The sequence below is a fragment of the Falco cherrug genome, chromosome 1 (genome assembly GCF_023634085.1).
Source record: "Falco cherrug isolate bFalChe1 chromosome 1, bFalChe1.pri, whole genome shotgun sequence".
NCBI lineage: Eukaryota > Metazoa > Chordata > Aves > Falconiformes > Falconidae > Falco > Falco cherrug.
The window spans coordinates 17,151,045-17,166,285 of NC_073697.1; the positions used below are offsets into that span (position 1 = coordinate 17,151,045).

Here is a 15,241-nt window from a genome sequence, read left to right on the forward strand (position 1 = left end):
CAGGAAGGGCCAGAAGGAGGGTCTGGGAAGCTACAGGCCTGTCAGCCTGACCTCAGTGCCAGGGATGATTATAGAGAAAATCACCCTCAGCGCCATCACACAGCATGTACAGGGCAACCAGGTGATCAGGCCCAAAGAGCAGGGTTTTATGAAAGGCAGGTCCTGCTTGATGAACCTGATCTTCTCCAGCAAGTGACCCACTTCGTGGATCAGGGAAAGGCTGTGGGTGCTGTCTACCTGGACTTCAGTAAAGCCTTTGACACCGTGTCCCACAGCATCTCCTGGGGAAACCGGCTGCTCGCGGCCTGTACGTGTGCGCTCCGGGCTGGGTAAAAGGCTGGCTGGCTGGCCGAGCCCAAAGGGGGGTGGGGAATGGAGCCACATCCAGCTGGCGGCCGGGCACACGGGGTGTTCCCCAGGGCTCAGCGCTGGGGCCGGTCCTGGTTCGTGTGATCTGGGTCTGTGATCTGGGCGAGGGGATCGAGTGCACCCCCAGCGAGTCTGCAGCCAACACCCGGCTGGGCAGGGGTGCTGATCTGCTGGAGGGCAGGAGGCTCTGCAGAGGGGTCTGGGCAGGCTGGATCCACGGGCCCAGGCCACTTGGATGAGGTTCCACAAGGCCGAGTGCCGGGTCCTGCCCTGGGGTCACACCGGCCCCACGCAGCGCTCCAGGCCGGGGCAGAGCGGCTGGGAAGTGCCTGGGGGGAAAGGGCCTGGGGGTGCTGGTGGGCAGCCGGCTGGGCATGAGCCAGCACCGTGCCCAGGTGGCCAGGAGGGCCAGCAGCATCCCGGCTTGTGTCAGCAACAGCGTGGCCAGCGGGACCAGGGCAGTGACCGTCCCCCTGCACTGGGCACGGGTGAGGCCGCCCCTGGAATCCTGTGTTCAGGTTTGGGCCCCTCGCTGCAGGAGGGACACTGAGGGGCTGGAGCGTGTCCAGAGACGGGCAGCGGGGCTGGGGAAGGGGCTGGGGCACAAGTGTTGTGAGGGGCGGCTGAGGGAGCCGGGGTGTTTAGCCTGGAGAAAAGGGGGCTCAGGGGGGGCTTATCGCTCTCTGCGACTGCCTGACAGGAGGCTGTAGGCGGGTGGGGGTCGGTCTCTCATCCCAAGTAACAAGTGACAAGACAAGGGGAAACAGCCTCAAGTTGTGCCAGGGGAGGTTTAGACTGGGTGCTAAGAAAAATTTCTTCATCAAAAGGGCTGTCAAGCATGCGAAAAGGCTGCTCAGGGAAGTGGTCGAGTCTCCATCTCTGGAGGTATTTAACAGATGTGTAGATGTGGTGTTTGGGGACACGGCTGAGTAATGGACTTAGCAGTGCTGGATTAACGATTGGACCTGATGATCTTAAAGGTCTTTTCCAACCAAAATGATTCTATAAATACAACTGAAAAGGTGTTTCACAAAACAGTAGAAAAAGCACATTTTGACAGTTAAATGAACTTAAGAGTGAAATATCAAAGCAGTTACCCAGAAGTACCAATTTCAGTGTTTCAGAAGCCACATCCCTGCCTGTTACTTGCCACAAGTGGTTATGACACTTGAAACATTGTTCAGTAAAAATACCAGCAATAAAAATGATGGAAAGAAGCAATAAAGGCTGGCCGGGTATGTAGGGCATATTATTATTATTTCACTTCATGACATAAAAACGCACTTTATCTCTGTATGGGATGGGACCTAGCCCCATTCTACAAATAAGCCCAAGGCTGCAAGGCAGCCCCATAGAGAAGCAGAGAATTAATGGAGCATGCTTGAGGAAAGCCTTTAAGTGCCGGTCACAGAGAGCAAACCAGAGCTGCCTGCTTTCCTCAGCCTCAAACATGACTCTCTTGTGTCTTCATGGTTTTTTGTTTTGGGGTTGTTTTTTCGGGGGGGGGGGGGGGGGGGGGGGGAAGGTTGGTGTTGTTCATTTCTTGGGGTTTTTTGAACAAACCTCAAAAAACATAACAGTAGGTGATGGGAACCAGACAAGGAAACGGATGACAGTAGTTTAGTTAACTTCAAGGCAACAATTGTTCAACTTCTTAGTTACCTTCATTCCTACTTTTAAAAAAAATTAATTATAGCATAGAAGAAGTCCTTAATCCACAAGGCCCAGTTGTGAATCTGTCCAGTGTTTTTCAAAGGCATTTACATTTAGACAAATAAGAGACAAATTGCTCTTAGCTGTCTGTTCGGTTTGCTTCCAGCTGTCTTAGGCACAATGAACAAAGAAATCAAGTAATTCTTGCACGGTAGAATGCATTTAAACAAACTTACCAGAAGCATCAGCATAAACGATCCCAGGTATATGATCAGAAAAAACACAGAAATCATAGCTAGAGTGAGAATTCCACGAATCCACCAATTTTTCCATCTATTAAAAAAAAAAAAAAAAAAAGAGAAAAAACCCCAAGCAGTTATAAAAGAAAATAAAAGCCACTTCCTTTACTAACTAGAGATTAAAGTGTATCAGAAACAGTGGGAGTTCCGTAAATTTTCACATTTAATAAAACACACAGCAAGAACCACAGATTCAACCAACTATCTAACTAAACAGGATACACAGTAAAAGAAATAAAAGTTAGTCACTTGTCTTATTCCCCCATGCTCCACACCCCCCCCAAACATCACTTGCAATTCAACCGATCAACCCCATATTGAAGATGCTGTGAAAATACATCAGGACGCTCAAAAAGCATCACATAATCAGCAAGACTGACAAGGGCCCAGCCATGTCAAGGCTTACATATGAAAGAAAGGCTGCCAAGTAAAAAGCATACAAATCTTTGAGGAGTAAGAGACCAAAATAATAAAAAAAAAAAAAAAACACAAAAAAAAACAGGTGATCACCAGCTTTCTGTAACAGCAAAGTAGCTATTTTTGCCAGATAGATGGTTATCTGCTGACAGCAGTCCTGTGTTCTCGTGAGCACTGGAATGAGGACAGGAAAACATGTGACAATGAGGGGTGATGGGTCAAATTAGTTCTACTATTTTCCCCTTGTAGACCTTTGCAGCTGTTTGTGGCTACCTAAGGAAAGCAGAACAGACTAAGGAAAGCAGAATAGAAATTCCTGATACCATAAAATCATTTTGGTTGGAAAAGACCTTTAAGATCATCAGGTCCAACTGTTAACCCAGCACTGCCAAGTCCACCACTAAACCATGTCCCTAAGCACCACATCTACACATCTTTCAAATACCTCCAGGGGCGGTGACTCAACCACTTCCTTGGGAAGCCTGGTCCAATGCTTGACAACACTTTTGGTGAAGAAACTTTTTCTAATACCCAACCTAAACCTCCCTTGGTGCAACTTGAGGACACTTCCACTTGTCCTATTGCTTATTACTTGGGAAAAGAGACCAACCCCCACCTGCCTACAACCTCCTTTCAGGTAGTTGCAGAGAAAAAAAAAGGTCTCCCCTGAGCCTCCTCTCCAGGATAAACAGCCCCAGTTCCCTCAGCTGCTCCTCGTAACGCTTGTTCTTTAGACTCTATCAGCTTTGTTGCCTGTCTCTGGACACACTCCAGCACTTCATGTCTTTCTTGTAATGAGGGGCCCAAAACTGAGCACAATATTTGAGGTGCATGCTTGGGGAAGTCTTCTCCAACTCGGAAGTCTTTGCTGGATGGTTGGGGTTTTTTTGGGAAATTTTAGTAGTTTCTAGAGTAATCAAAATGTTGTTTCTCACACTCCCTACACCCCCAACCCCCTGCCCCCAATGGCCAGTATCGGGAAAAATCAAGAGCCTAGCTCATTTTAAAAAAGAATGTTAAAAACTCTCATCATATGCTTCGCTCTGCCATGGAAGTGTTTCTAGTTATCAATAGTCTGTATTTTATTGTTCATATTACTTCTCAGTAAGTTTTCTCCTTTTTTGCCTATATTTTTCCTTTCAATAATTTTGCCTCTAAAAGTACACCAAGTCAACTAATCACAAGTTACTGCTAAACACAAGAATCCCTACCATAGCTTAAAGAAATTCTTTCTGATGTTTTGCTTTGTATTGGTCTTGTGTTTCACTGCTGCATCAGGATATACATCTGATTGAGAAGACACTTAGTTTTGTGTCATACTCCACTTTTAATGTAAACTTCAACTATTATTAATTTGATTTTCAAGGATGTTATTCATCAGCAAGTTAATAAAGCTAAACCCACTAATTGGATTTGCCTTAAGTATCAGAACAAAGGCACAACAGGCTTTATCACAACAGATGCTTTACATTCCTCTGTGATGTGGGTTATAGAGTAGCAGCTCACTCCTAGAGGCGTATCTACGATGAGCAAGACTCCTTTACAAGAACTCAGCGTCCCTTAAGAATAATGTTAAAATACCACAGAGTATCTTGAGGGTGTTGACAAGCACAGCACTGGAAAGGCAGCTTCAGTAAGACAGGCAACAAGCTCCATAATCTAGGAAGCCACCTGACAAGTTTATTTTATCTTAACTCTCCACTGGAAAGTTATGGATACTATTGCCTCTGAAGTCTAAACACAAAGAGAAACAATATTTCTCAGACTTCCAGTGCAACGCACTCACATAGGGTATTGTGACACCAGCTTTGGTGGGCCTGCCAGTTACTAAACTAACAGGTGATTTAAGACTATTATTCATAAAACACCATGAATTTAATTTTGCACTCAAAGCACCCTTGTGCACCTTTGTGCAAATACTCCAATAAAGAATTTCAATCATGTGAAACAGGAAAGGTTTTGCCTGTGCCCCTTATGAGGTATCACTGTGCAAGTGCCCTTTGAAACAAGCCTGAAGACTTCCACAACATTCAACATGGTAGGAGAACTTTGAAAGCGATAGGAACTAGATGCTCCTTTCAGTAGTGGTGTGGCAGTAGTAAACATCACATGCTGCTCGCAGCTGGTGCCGTTTAGAAACATGCTTTTTGACACCTGGGAAAAATACGTTTGTATATAGCTCCCAGACGTCACAACAGAAACAAACAACACCTTAGAAGAGCATCAAGTCAAAAAAATGTACTTTCACGCTGCTATTGGAAGATGTCTGCTGGAGATCAATTTTTTTACAAAGACTTCAAAATTTTTAATTGTAGCCCAGATTGGAGGTCCTTCTTTGGACTCCTGCAAGACCTAAGTTGCATCTAAAATATATGTTGTATGTTGCTTGGTTTGTTACATTGAGCATAAGGTAGGCACGATACACACATTCATTTTACCAGGTAGTTTTTTGGTATGTGATCTATCACCCTCCTAAATGCTCTTTCATTGCACTAGTGAAAAAAAGGTAATGTGAATTGCCACCTCCAAAAGGGTGTGACTGACCAAGTGTTGTAAAGGGACTGTATAAAAAATTATAGTAGGGACTTTATTCATTAGCCTCCATGAATATGCAGGTCCCCACCATTATCTATCTATTGATACACATACACAAACACCCTCACACATTTGCTAACCATTAAGCTCCTGTGAACAGGGGTTGGAAACAGAAACCTAGGTTTGAAAAGAGGCAGCAGGAAAAAATTAAATGTTGCTTTAAAAGGTATGGAAATACAAGCTATATTGTATTTAACTGTCAGTAAAAAATATTTAGAAGTGGAAATGCTGTCACAAAAAGCTAGCAAAGTTCACCCAGAGAATTGACACTTCTTCCCTTTTCATTTATACACAAATACCTCCTAACCTTGGACATAGGAAATTAGTTTCTTATAACCCTCAGTAACAGCTATTCTGACTATTCTTTAGCCCCTTCTATTGCAATGCTCAGACTGAGCAAATATTTAAGCAAATATTTAAGCAAATTGTAGCGAAACATCGCAGTGGTTTACTTAGAAATGCATGCCATGGGCAACCTTCAGGTATATGCAAAAAATATCACACTGAAGGGACTATCAAAGCACAAATAAATTAATGACATCCACTAAAAATTTATCCTTCAGTTTTCATGTGTATCATATAAAAATTGAAACTGCAGTATAATCTGTAAAAATTAAAACTGCAACATAATTTGTAAGAATTTTAGCCAGCAGCTATTAAATTTGAGAGCTGTTTTTTTACTATACCTGGCAGATAAGCCCGACAAAGCCCTTTTGAGGATTTCTGGAGTGCTGTCTGTCGGTGGAGGAACATCGGGAACATCTGAATCAATTCTAAGATCCAACTCGCCAAGTCTTTCTTCCAAATCCACTTCCTATGACCAAAAAAACCCAACACAACATGCAAGATTAATTATTAGTTATGTCAGAAAACAGCATTCAGAGCCATAAACCTGTATTTAGGACCCAATAATACCTACATTACCTTCTAAAAAGACAACGGTGTACTAGTGACACCGTAGATGCTGTAGGAGACAAATGTATGCCAATAAATGTTTATACGCAGGCCAGTACTCAGATGTTGTGATGTTACCTGCTGTACTCAAGAAACCTCATATTCTAGGCACTTTTTCAACCCACATGCGTAAGCGTGAATTTATATGCTTCTAGAAATACTGCAGCTGACACAGAACACAGGAGTTTAACAGAAAGCTCTAACCTTCTAACACATTCCTTCACCTGCATCTCAAACTAACCCTTTATGGAATAAGGAGAAGGGTCTTCTAGAGTTGTAATGTCACATTAAGAATAAAAGAGGAAACTGAATGCATGAAAAAACCCAGTGCCTTTGCACAATGAAAAGAGGTTGCTGGCACAGTCTCATACATAGATCCACTAGGACTTGAACCCTTCAGCTTGAAAAGAACAATCCAAAACCAAACTGTGACGTGACCAAGTGTCCTATGGACACAGTATTACTCAGAATAATTTTTTGTATGACTCCAACACTGCAGTTGTTTCTTCAGTATTCACTAACGACCACTCAGGAAGACATCACCTAGACACTGTGTCTAACCCAAATGCAAAATAAGCAGTGTATATTTTGGTGACAACATACAAATTGTCACCAACGGTCAGAGTAGACTGTTAAGACTATTTTTCCCTCAGTTAAAGCTGGCACTAAGGGTGCTGATGACTGGCTTCACTCGTTCCAGTGTTACAGACACCACAACCCTGCGGAGCCAGGTGGCTTCGCTCGGCCACGGTGCAGCAGTAAGGCTGGGTGCTGTCTCTGGTGCAGTGTCTGGCTCTCCTGAGACCTAAACTTCTTCCTGACCCCCCGGCTTGCCTCACCTCCTTACAATTCCGAACAGCTTCCAGCCTGCCCTGCCACCTCAGGTTCATCGGTTCTTAACAGTTCTGGGGACTGTGTAGCAACTGTGCTTGAAAACCTTGTTCACCACCGCTATACTGCTCTTTCTGCCTCCCTCTATTCCCAACTCCTTCATCACTGGCCATAGCTCTTTCTCCTTCATCTGCATGAACATGACTGTTTTCTTTCCTACCTTTCCTTAATAATACTGCTTTCTTCCCTTGTTCTGAGTATTTGTGGCATTTTGGCAGCCAGGAGGTGCGCCTCCTCCCTCTCACCCCTCCGTGAGCCACCACAGAACCCGGGCAGCTCACAACCCCCCCATCCCACGTTAGCCCCTTCATACCGCCTTTCCCTCGCCATCCGTGGGCCTTTTCCAGGAAGCCACCCTTCAGTGCAAACCCCTGCCTCAGCGACACCTCTGTGAGCAGCACAGTGGGAAGGGTGAGCCCTTCCCACACGGTAACCGAGGGCTGAGCCCTGCCCAGCGCCGCCGGGGTCCCGCCGGGGGTCGCGCCGCGGGCGGCCGGGAGCTGGCCATGGTGCTGCAGGGCGCCCCCCGCCGCCCCCACCCCGCTCCAGGGGCAGCGGGCCCAGGCCAAGCACCAGCCTTTTCCCTTTAAAATGCTTTTTAGAAGCAGAGACCGGCAGCTGGCACTATACACACGCGCATGGGAAACGGGTAACCACAGGGAAAGTCATTCTCTTCTTTCACACGTCAGCCCTGCGTTTCTCTCATTCGCTTTGTGTACCACGCACGCGCCCGAGATCCATTTCTTGAATGGATTTTACATCATTCACATCTTGGAAAAACATGGTGAATGCTTTCCCTGTTCCTTGAAAACCCACAGCTGAATAACTATTAGACAGATATTGTCTACAATTAATAGGAAAAGAGCAAATACACTAACTGCAGTCCAAACTTCATAAAGTCTGTAGAACAACTGGAAAAGCACATAAATAAATAAATACTGTGCTTGCAACCTCTGTTTCTCATAGTGCTGTACCACAGCTTAGGAAATCAACCACAGATGTGATTGCCGGGGATCACAGGTCTCTCCCAAAGCCATGTTCCAACTGAGGCGCAGCAAGCTCTCTGTACGGCTCCAGAAGATGCTGCTCACTGTGTATATGATGGGTAGGGGCAGTAACCCTGGCCCTAAGACCATGACTTAGTGTCTTTAATATTAATCCCTGCTTGCACATGGCTGAGATATTCTCTCTTTTTAGCACTCAGAACTCAGAAAACGCCCAAACTTTTTTTTTTTTTTGGCTTTTGGTATCACAGAAAATGTTTCCATATTCAAACAGTGTTTAAAGGTTAAAACAAAATATAAAATCATACTTAGTTTTACCCCTCTGATATTTAACATATAACTGTCACTCATGCACCTCATTAGAAGCAATGTTTTAGAGTTGCTACTTGAAACACCTGAATTCACAGGTGCATGGCATTTTTCAGAGTATCTGAACACCTTGGAGGAGTCTGTGCTTCTCTGATGTGGTTTTCAGTAGCTCATGGTTCACGCTGCCCCTACTGGAAGCTTGGCTGGTGCAACCTGCAAGTTGCATAGAACCTGGTGCATTTTTTAACTTTAGACTGCTACAATAACCAGTGGGAGACAAACCCCCAACCATTTTCAACTTCTCTTTGTAACATACCTCAAAAATTACCTTAAATACCTTATTTTCCAGTTAATTGCTAAAATGGCCACAACCATTTCCTGGGTAAGGCATTTAATGGGCTAAGTCAGAAGCCAAAGAGGAAGTCGTTCATAATTGTCTTCTGCATCATGAAATGCTCAAAGAACCCCATCACTGGGGGACAAGTCTTTCTTGCTAATTGTTTTCTCAATTATTTTACATGATTGATTATAAACATTCCAGTTTATAGCCATGAAAAACAGCAATCACTATGGAAGGCAGCACTAAGTTAATCACTATCAAAGTGCTCAAAAGAAAAAAAACAAAACAAATCAAGAGTCTTGCTACTTCAGCTTGACCTTCTAGAAGCAGTTTTGGAGTTCAGTATAAAACTACGCAGCCCTTCCTTCTGCTGCTCTTCAGGTCTGGGATTTGGCCAAGCTGAACACACAGTAACAAGGACCTGCGAGGGGCATTAATTGAAATACCGTGGGTTTTATACCATGAGCAGGTATTCACTAGGTTTTCGAAAGTTAATTGAAAACAGCAGAAGCTGTACTGTCCTAAGCAACTAAGACACCTTTCAACCCCAACGCCAAATTAAATGTTTGATCTGAGGTGTTTTAATTTCTTTCTGGAGTTTTCAAACTGCAGGTGACAAAGCCTTTTACACGCAGACTGTGTGCCACTCCCATCTCCCTGATGCACATCCCAAGTGTCTGTAACAGATAGATGTTGCTATGAGGTCACTGCTGTGTTACTCTTCATTTGAAAGCACATGTTCTTTGAACAGAACCTATCTGATCAGATCATAGAATAGAAGTCCAACAATGCTGAGATGATGCAGGCCTAACAAGTATGGGGAAGAAGGCAAACCTGGCAGTTACTCACGTGCTACAAATACCTCAGCACATAATAAACACGCCTATCCGACCACTACAACACTCACTGGTTTTCGTCATTTCCACAGTACCCCAAGACAAAGCTTTGTTTATTTATTTGTAGGGTTTGGGTTTGATTTTGGTGTTCTTAAAGACAAGACCTTCATCCTTAAGCTAAATCTTCTGTACAGGACCACAAACACTTGGCTATACAAAGGAGGAACTCCAACAGTCAAGATTCACATGGATGGACTGTTCATCAACAGTCAATCCACATGGATTTCTGCTTGACAACACCTACCAGGATACAGCTGTGTGTCATGCTGAAAAAAACAGACAAGTCAACCTTGCAGCATCTAAAAGGACATATGCATCGGAATTGCTGTTTTGTACCACATGTCCTCCACTACAATTAACACGTGCTGAGTGAACCACGCACAAGAATTATTCTAGTTACAAAGGCACTTGCAATGTTTTGCTTGTACAGCATTTTTTTCAAGACACAATAAGGAACTCCCAAGTAGACAGCAGCCACGTTTTTCTTGGAAGATGCAGCATCTATATGAAGAGCAACTGGGAAGACAAAGACATTTTCCAACAGCTTACGTGAAAAAAAGTTAGCAAGCAAAAAAATTTAATTATTGTCATTGTACTTGTATAAGCATTACTTAAAGGAAGTTTCCTCCTCCAGCTTTGACCTTTCTGCAGTCTCTCTCACAAGTTTTACAATGAAGTCAATAGTTCAGTTGGATCACATTGTAGCATATTTAATTAATGTACCTTGATACCTTCCTCTGCAGTCCAGATAGCAAAGTGTCAGAAGATCCTGAATAATGAAACCTTTTTTTCCAAACTGTTAAAGCCTGACATATGCAGAAACACAAGTGAGAAAAGCACACACACTGAATTGAACACTGAAACCTACAGAACCTTTACTATCTGCATTAGTACTACTTCACCATCACTTCCAAGAAAATAGAGGTTTGGAAATAGTCAGCCCTTATTATTATTATCATGCCTACAGCAGACAGCATAGAGGTCAGACTTCACTGCAAAAATTTAACAGATCCATTTTCTGGGTATTCCAAAAGACCTAAGTCAAATGAACTAAGCGATCCCTGACAGACTTCCACCATAACTCCTACTGCCATCAGTTATTTATCTTGTTTTAGTAACAAATAATAAATAACAACCCTAGGTGAACAGGCACTTGTTCCCAGGGCCAGCAATGCAACACGATTCCACCACCCTTTCCCTGCCTTACTCCAAGAACTCTGCACAGTACAAAGAGGAATAACTGTGTGATTACTTCCAGGGTACGCTGAATTTTTTGGAAGCATTTTAAAGCAGTGTGGCTTGTTTTTTAGTAAAGAATGCAGACAATAAGAATTGTAAAAGAAGCATGAACACACGCAGGTCCAACTGTAAAACTTTAACTGACCTATACAAAGTATTTGAATGCCAATAGTTTCTCTTGCTCCCAAAGGCCGCAGAGTATTTATGAAGGCGCTCTGACAAGACATTCTTAGGAAAAGAGCATCCAGGGCAAGCAGCAGCAAATACAAAAGGGACAACAACAACAACAAAAAAGTCACTCCTGCATGTCACAGGGCAATGCAAAGAAACAATAAACTTGTGAAATCGCAGAGCCCTACAGGGCAAAGGCATGTTCATAGAAATTTTTCAAAAAGTCATCAGCTCAACAAGCTAGTGAGCAACATAAGACACTGAAACCTGCAGTGCTTGAGAACTTCAGGAAGAAGCTTCACAAAGGGCATACCATATTCCTTCATACAAACTCAAAGAAGTGAACTTTTATTTGAAATTATATGGGCATAGAAATAGCTACCAGTTGTTTCCAGTTAGTGGTAAAAAAAAATATGCAAATGGGGGGCAGGGGGGAAGAGCTTCACTTAAATTCAGTGGGAAATTAGCATCTATAGACATCGTAAGCATAACGTGAAAAGTATCAGATTACATACTGAAAACAAGACTCAAAGTACAAAAGATAAAACTGTCCAGGTGTATTTAGTGTCTCAGGAGCTCTTCAGAAAACACAGAGCGCTTCTCCACTTTGGCACGAATCTGGAGGTCTGAATTAATTGGGTCAACACATCAACAAGAGCAGAAGCAGCACAAAGCAGTTACCATATAAAAGGAGACAACCAAGTTCTCTCCTTCATTACAAGTGAGGAAGAGGGTGATGTCTCTGAGCTGCATACTAGGAAGCAGTGGAAACCCACCACATCACGGCCATCCTGAGTGGTTGTGAACAAAAGAACAAGCTTTGGGTCCAAGTAGGCAATTAATACACCCATAATATGTCATCTCAAAATAACCAAAGAACAACAAGCTATCCACTTGTTGTAAAGGTCAGGCAAGAGGTAGAGCAGAAAGATAACCATCTAAGAAGGCATATAACATGGTATCTGTGAATGCAGATGACCAGATGCTTCCCATCAAATCACCTAACAGCAGACGATGTCTGCTCTAGAACAGAGACCCAGGCTATGACCTACTGATAGAAAAGCCAGTACAAAATGCTGGTATATCCTTACAGTTACCTTACAGTTATATAAAGCACTAAAGACAGCTTTACATGTAAAACCAATCCTTAACGTTGCTTGTGAGCCACGACATCGGGGCAGAGCATGCGCGTGGCAGACAGGATGAACAACTCTATTGGGAACAAGGAGGGTCCCCTAAATAATCCATCAAAAAGTCTTCTGTGTGGTGGAAAAGGCTTTCCATACCTAACAGTTCAAGCCATCATTGCAAATGTGTGCATCTTGAAATTTATCTCCTGTAACCAACACCCTAGCTGTATACATAACAGCAGAGTCCTTTCTGCTCAACATCACCTGCAACTGGACGAAACACTAGGCTGTCAAGCAGATAAAGTAAAAACCTAAAGTAGACCTACAGGCAAGAACAGCATTTTCCTCTCTGGAAATCATGCAAGTAAACCAAGAATAATATTAGTGAGTTTTAGCTGCACCCTTCTGAGGTCTGGAGAGCAGAGGCTTTGAATGGGAAGAACTCTCTGAAGGCAACTCCCTGCACACCTCAGAGATGAGCTTAGCCTACAAAATAAAGCAAACCTGAACAACTCCACAGAAAAACTACTTTTTAAGCGCACAACCAGTCGGGTTTAAAGGTTAATTCTCATCTACAGAGAAACACACTCTGCGCAGCTGTGGTCTAAATGTACCTTGTTTGATGACAGCTCTCAGCGCAGCTCAGCACTACACATTTTCAAGTTCACTGGCTTCGGGTTCACGCAACCAAAGTGCAGAATCAAAAGCAACTGTTGAGTTTCAGTTTCAGGGCGCGTTTCCCTTGCCACGGCGCCCGGGGCAGACGCCACGCTCCCCAACTTCCACATCCACCTAGGATTAAACAGGCACCAACCCCAGCACCCTCCACCGCGTACTGCACACTTAATTTAGCAATCAGAATGCTCCTTTTTTTAAATTATTATTATTCCAGTTACCAACATGAGAACGTCGCTTTCATTTTATTCAGACAATTAGCAAGCGGGACGCGCTTTGCTTTTGTGGGGATAAGCCTTAACGCCGCGGCAAACAAAAGAACAGCGCGGTGGCTGTTTTGCCGCTATAATGAACCCGATGCACAGACTTGGCAATGGAAAACCTCCTGCCTGAGCAGAAACGCCGCACGGTACGGCCTGCGGGGCCGGGCCGGGTGCCTGTCGCCTACCGGCCGTGAAGCAGGCGCACGGCGGGCGGCGCTGGCACGGCCTGTACCCGGCGCCCCCTCCACAGGCGGGACCGCGCCCCCCGCCCGCCCCGGCCGGGCCCGCCGCAGCGCGCCGCCCGCAGCCCAGCGGGGTGCCCCGGCCCGGCCCGCGGCGGGGCAGGACACGCGTGGGCCCCTCGCCCCCGCGCACCGGGCGGGGGGCGGCGCTGCCCCCGCGGGCGCCACCGGCGGAGTCACGGCGCCGAGGCTGGGCCCGCCGAGCCGCCAGCGGGGGCAGCGCCGCCCCCCGCCCGCGCACCTGCCCCAGCGGCCGCCAGCGGCCCCCGCCCGCCCGCCCTCACCTTGTCGCTCCCCGCCTCCGCCGCGTCCTCCTCCTCCTCCTCCTCCTCCTCCTCGGCGGCCGCCCGCCGCCGCCGCCGCGCCGACATCGCGCCGCGGGAGCTCAGCGCCCACCCGGCGGCGACCGGGAGCAGGCGGGGCCGGGCTGATCCGGACGGGCAGGGCGCGGAGGCCGCACCGCCGAGCCCGGCCGCCGCCGCCGCCGCCGCCGCCTCCTCCTCCTCCTTCCCGCCTGAAGCGGCTGGCGCTGTACCCCCTCCCCGGGGAGGGGGCGCTCTCACGGCGGACGCCGCCGCCACGGCTCGGGGCCGCAGCCGGACCCCACCGCCCCGGCAGCGGAGAAACGCCCGCGTCCCCGCGGCGGCGGCGGCGGCAGGGCAGGGGGCGGGGCCGCGGGCCCAGGTGAGCCCGACGCTCCTCCCCCGCACTGGGCCCCGCCGCCGGCCGGCGCAGGGGGCGGGGCGGGGCCGCGCCAGGAGGCTGGTGGCGCGGCGAGGGGGGTGACCGGCTCGGCTCGGCCCGGCCCGGCCCGATCCGGCCCGGCCCTGTCCCCGCCCGCTGCAGCCAGGGGCCGGGGGGCCGGTACGCTGGGCCGCCGCTACCGCGGCGCACGCCAGGGCCACCCCCCCGCACACACACCGTGCCCCCTCCCCCCAACCCCCGCACCGCCGTGCCCCCTCCCCCCAACCCCCGCACCGCCGTGCCCCCAGGGCGCTTTCTCCTGGGTGTTGGCGTGGTGACATCCCCGGGGAGCCAGGGCAGGCATCCCCACACCGCCCCGGCACCAGCTCTGCGTGGGCACCCGCGGACACGGGTGCTGCAGCCGCAGGGGCATGGCTGGCTGTGGAGCGCTTTGCTTCCCTCTGGGGTACTTACGTCCACTTGCCCTCTGTCCATTTAAAAAGTGCCTCCAGCCTGTGCAGGAATGCAAAGCACCTGCCTGGGTGTTCGCAGCCCAGAAAAAGGCTCTGCACAGGCAGTTACATCTGCCTGCCAGCTCCATCATCCTCACCAAAGGAGCCGCTGCTTTGCTACAGAGGCTGCCCCAGGACAGGGCGCAGGGGGGGGCTGAAAGGCGTGGGGTGCATGGACGCTCTCCACCAGGGCTGTAGTGTGGGAGGCGTGGGGGGCAGGCCTGGGGGGGCAGCAAAGTCGGGGGAGAAGCCAGACCCTGTTGGACAGGTGACCCGATGAGCTGTCTGAAAATCATCCCGGTCTGCTGAGACTTGCTACAGCATGGTGCCATCCCAGCCCTCTGGCCCCGTTCAGATGCCCGTGTTGGAGCGCCTCTCCACTCCAGCACACCGCTGTCGGGTGGTCAGGAGAGCAAAGACCAGCTTCTCCTCGAAAAGCCTGCTGAATTCCTCCAACTGCCCTGTTACTGAGCCTGTTCCGCTCCATCATCCTTGTATGGCTACTGACAGTCTGGCTGTGGGAACAGCCGGATGCCCCAGAGCATTCCCATGATGGCACCCATCCCAGATGTACCCCTCGTGCCCACATGCTGGCTTA

At 47.6% G+C, this 15,241-nt stretch overlaps 1 protein-coding gene across 1 annotated transcript in view; it reads right to left on the reverse strand.

Moving 5' to 3' along the window:
• CDS1 (CDP-diacylglycerol synthase 1) overlaps positions 1-14,100 on the reverse strand; it is a 32,435-nt gene extending 18,335 nt beyond the window's left edge. The window contains exons 1-3 of the mRNA XM_055700805.1: positions 13,732-14,100; positions 6,020-6,147; positions 2,259-2,355 (exon numbers count right to left, since the gene is read on the reverse strand). Of these exons, the coding sequence (XP_055556780.1) occupies positions 2,259-2,355; positions 6,020-6,147; positions 13,732-13,818 (312 nt within the window). The 5' untranslated portion in view covers positions 13,819-14,100. The remainder of the gene's footprint in view (positions 1-2,258; positions 2,356-6,019; positions 6,148-13,731) is intronic.
• Between the last annotated feature and the right edge of the window lie 1,141 nt (positions 14,101-15,241).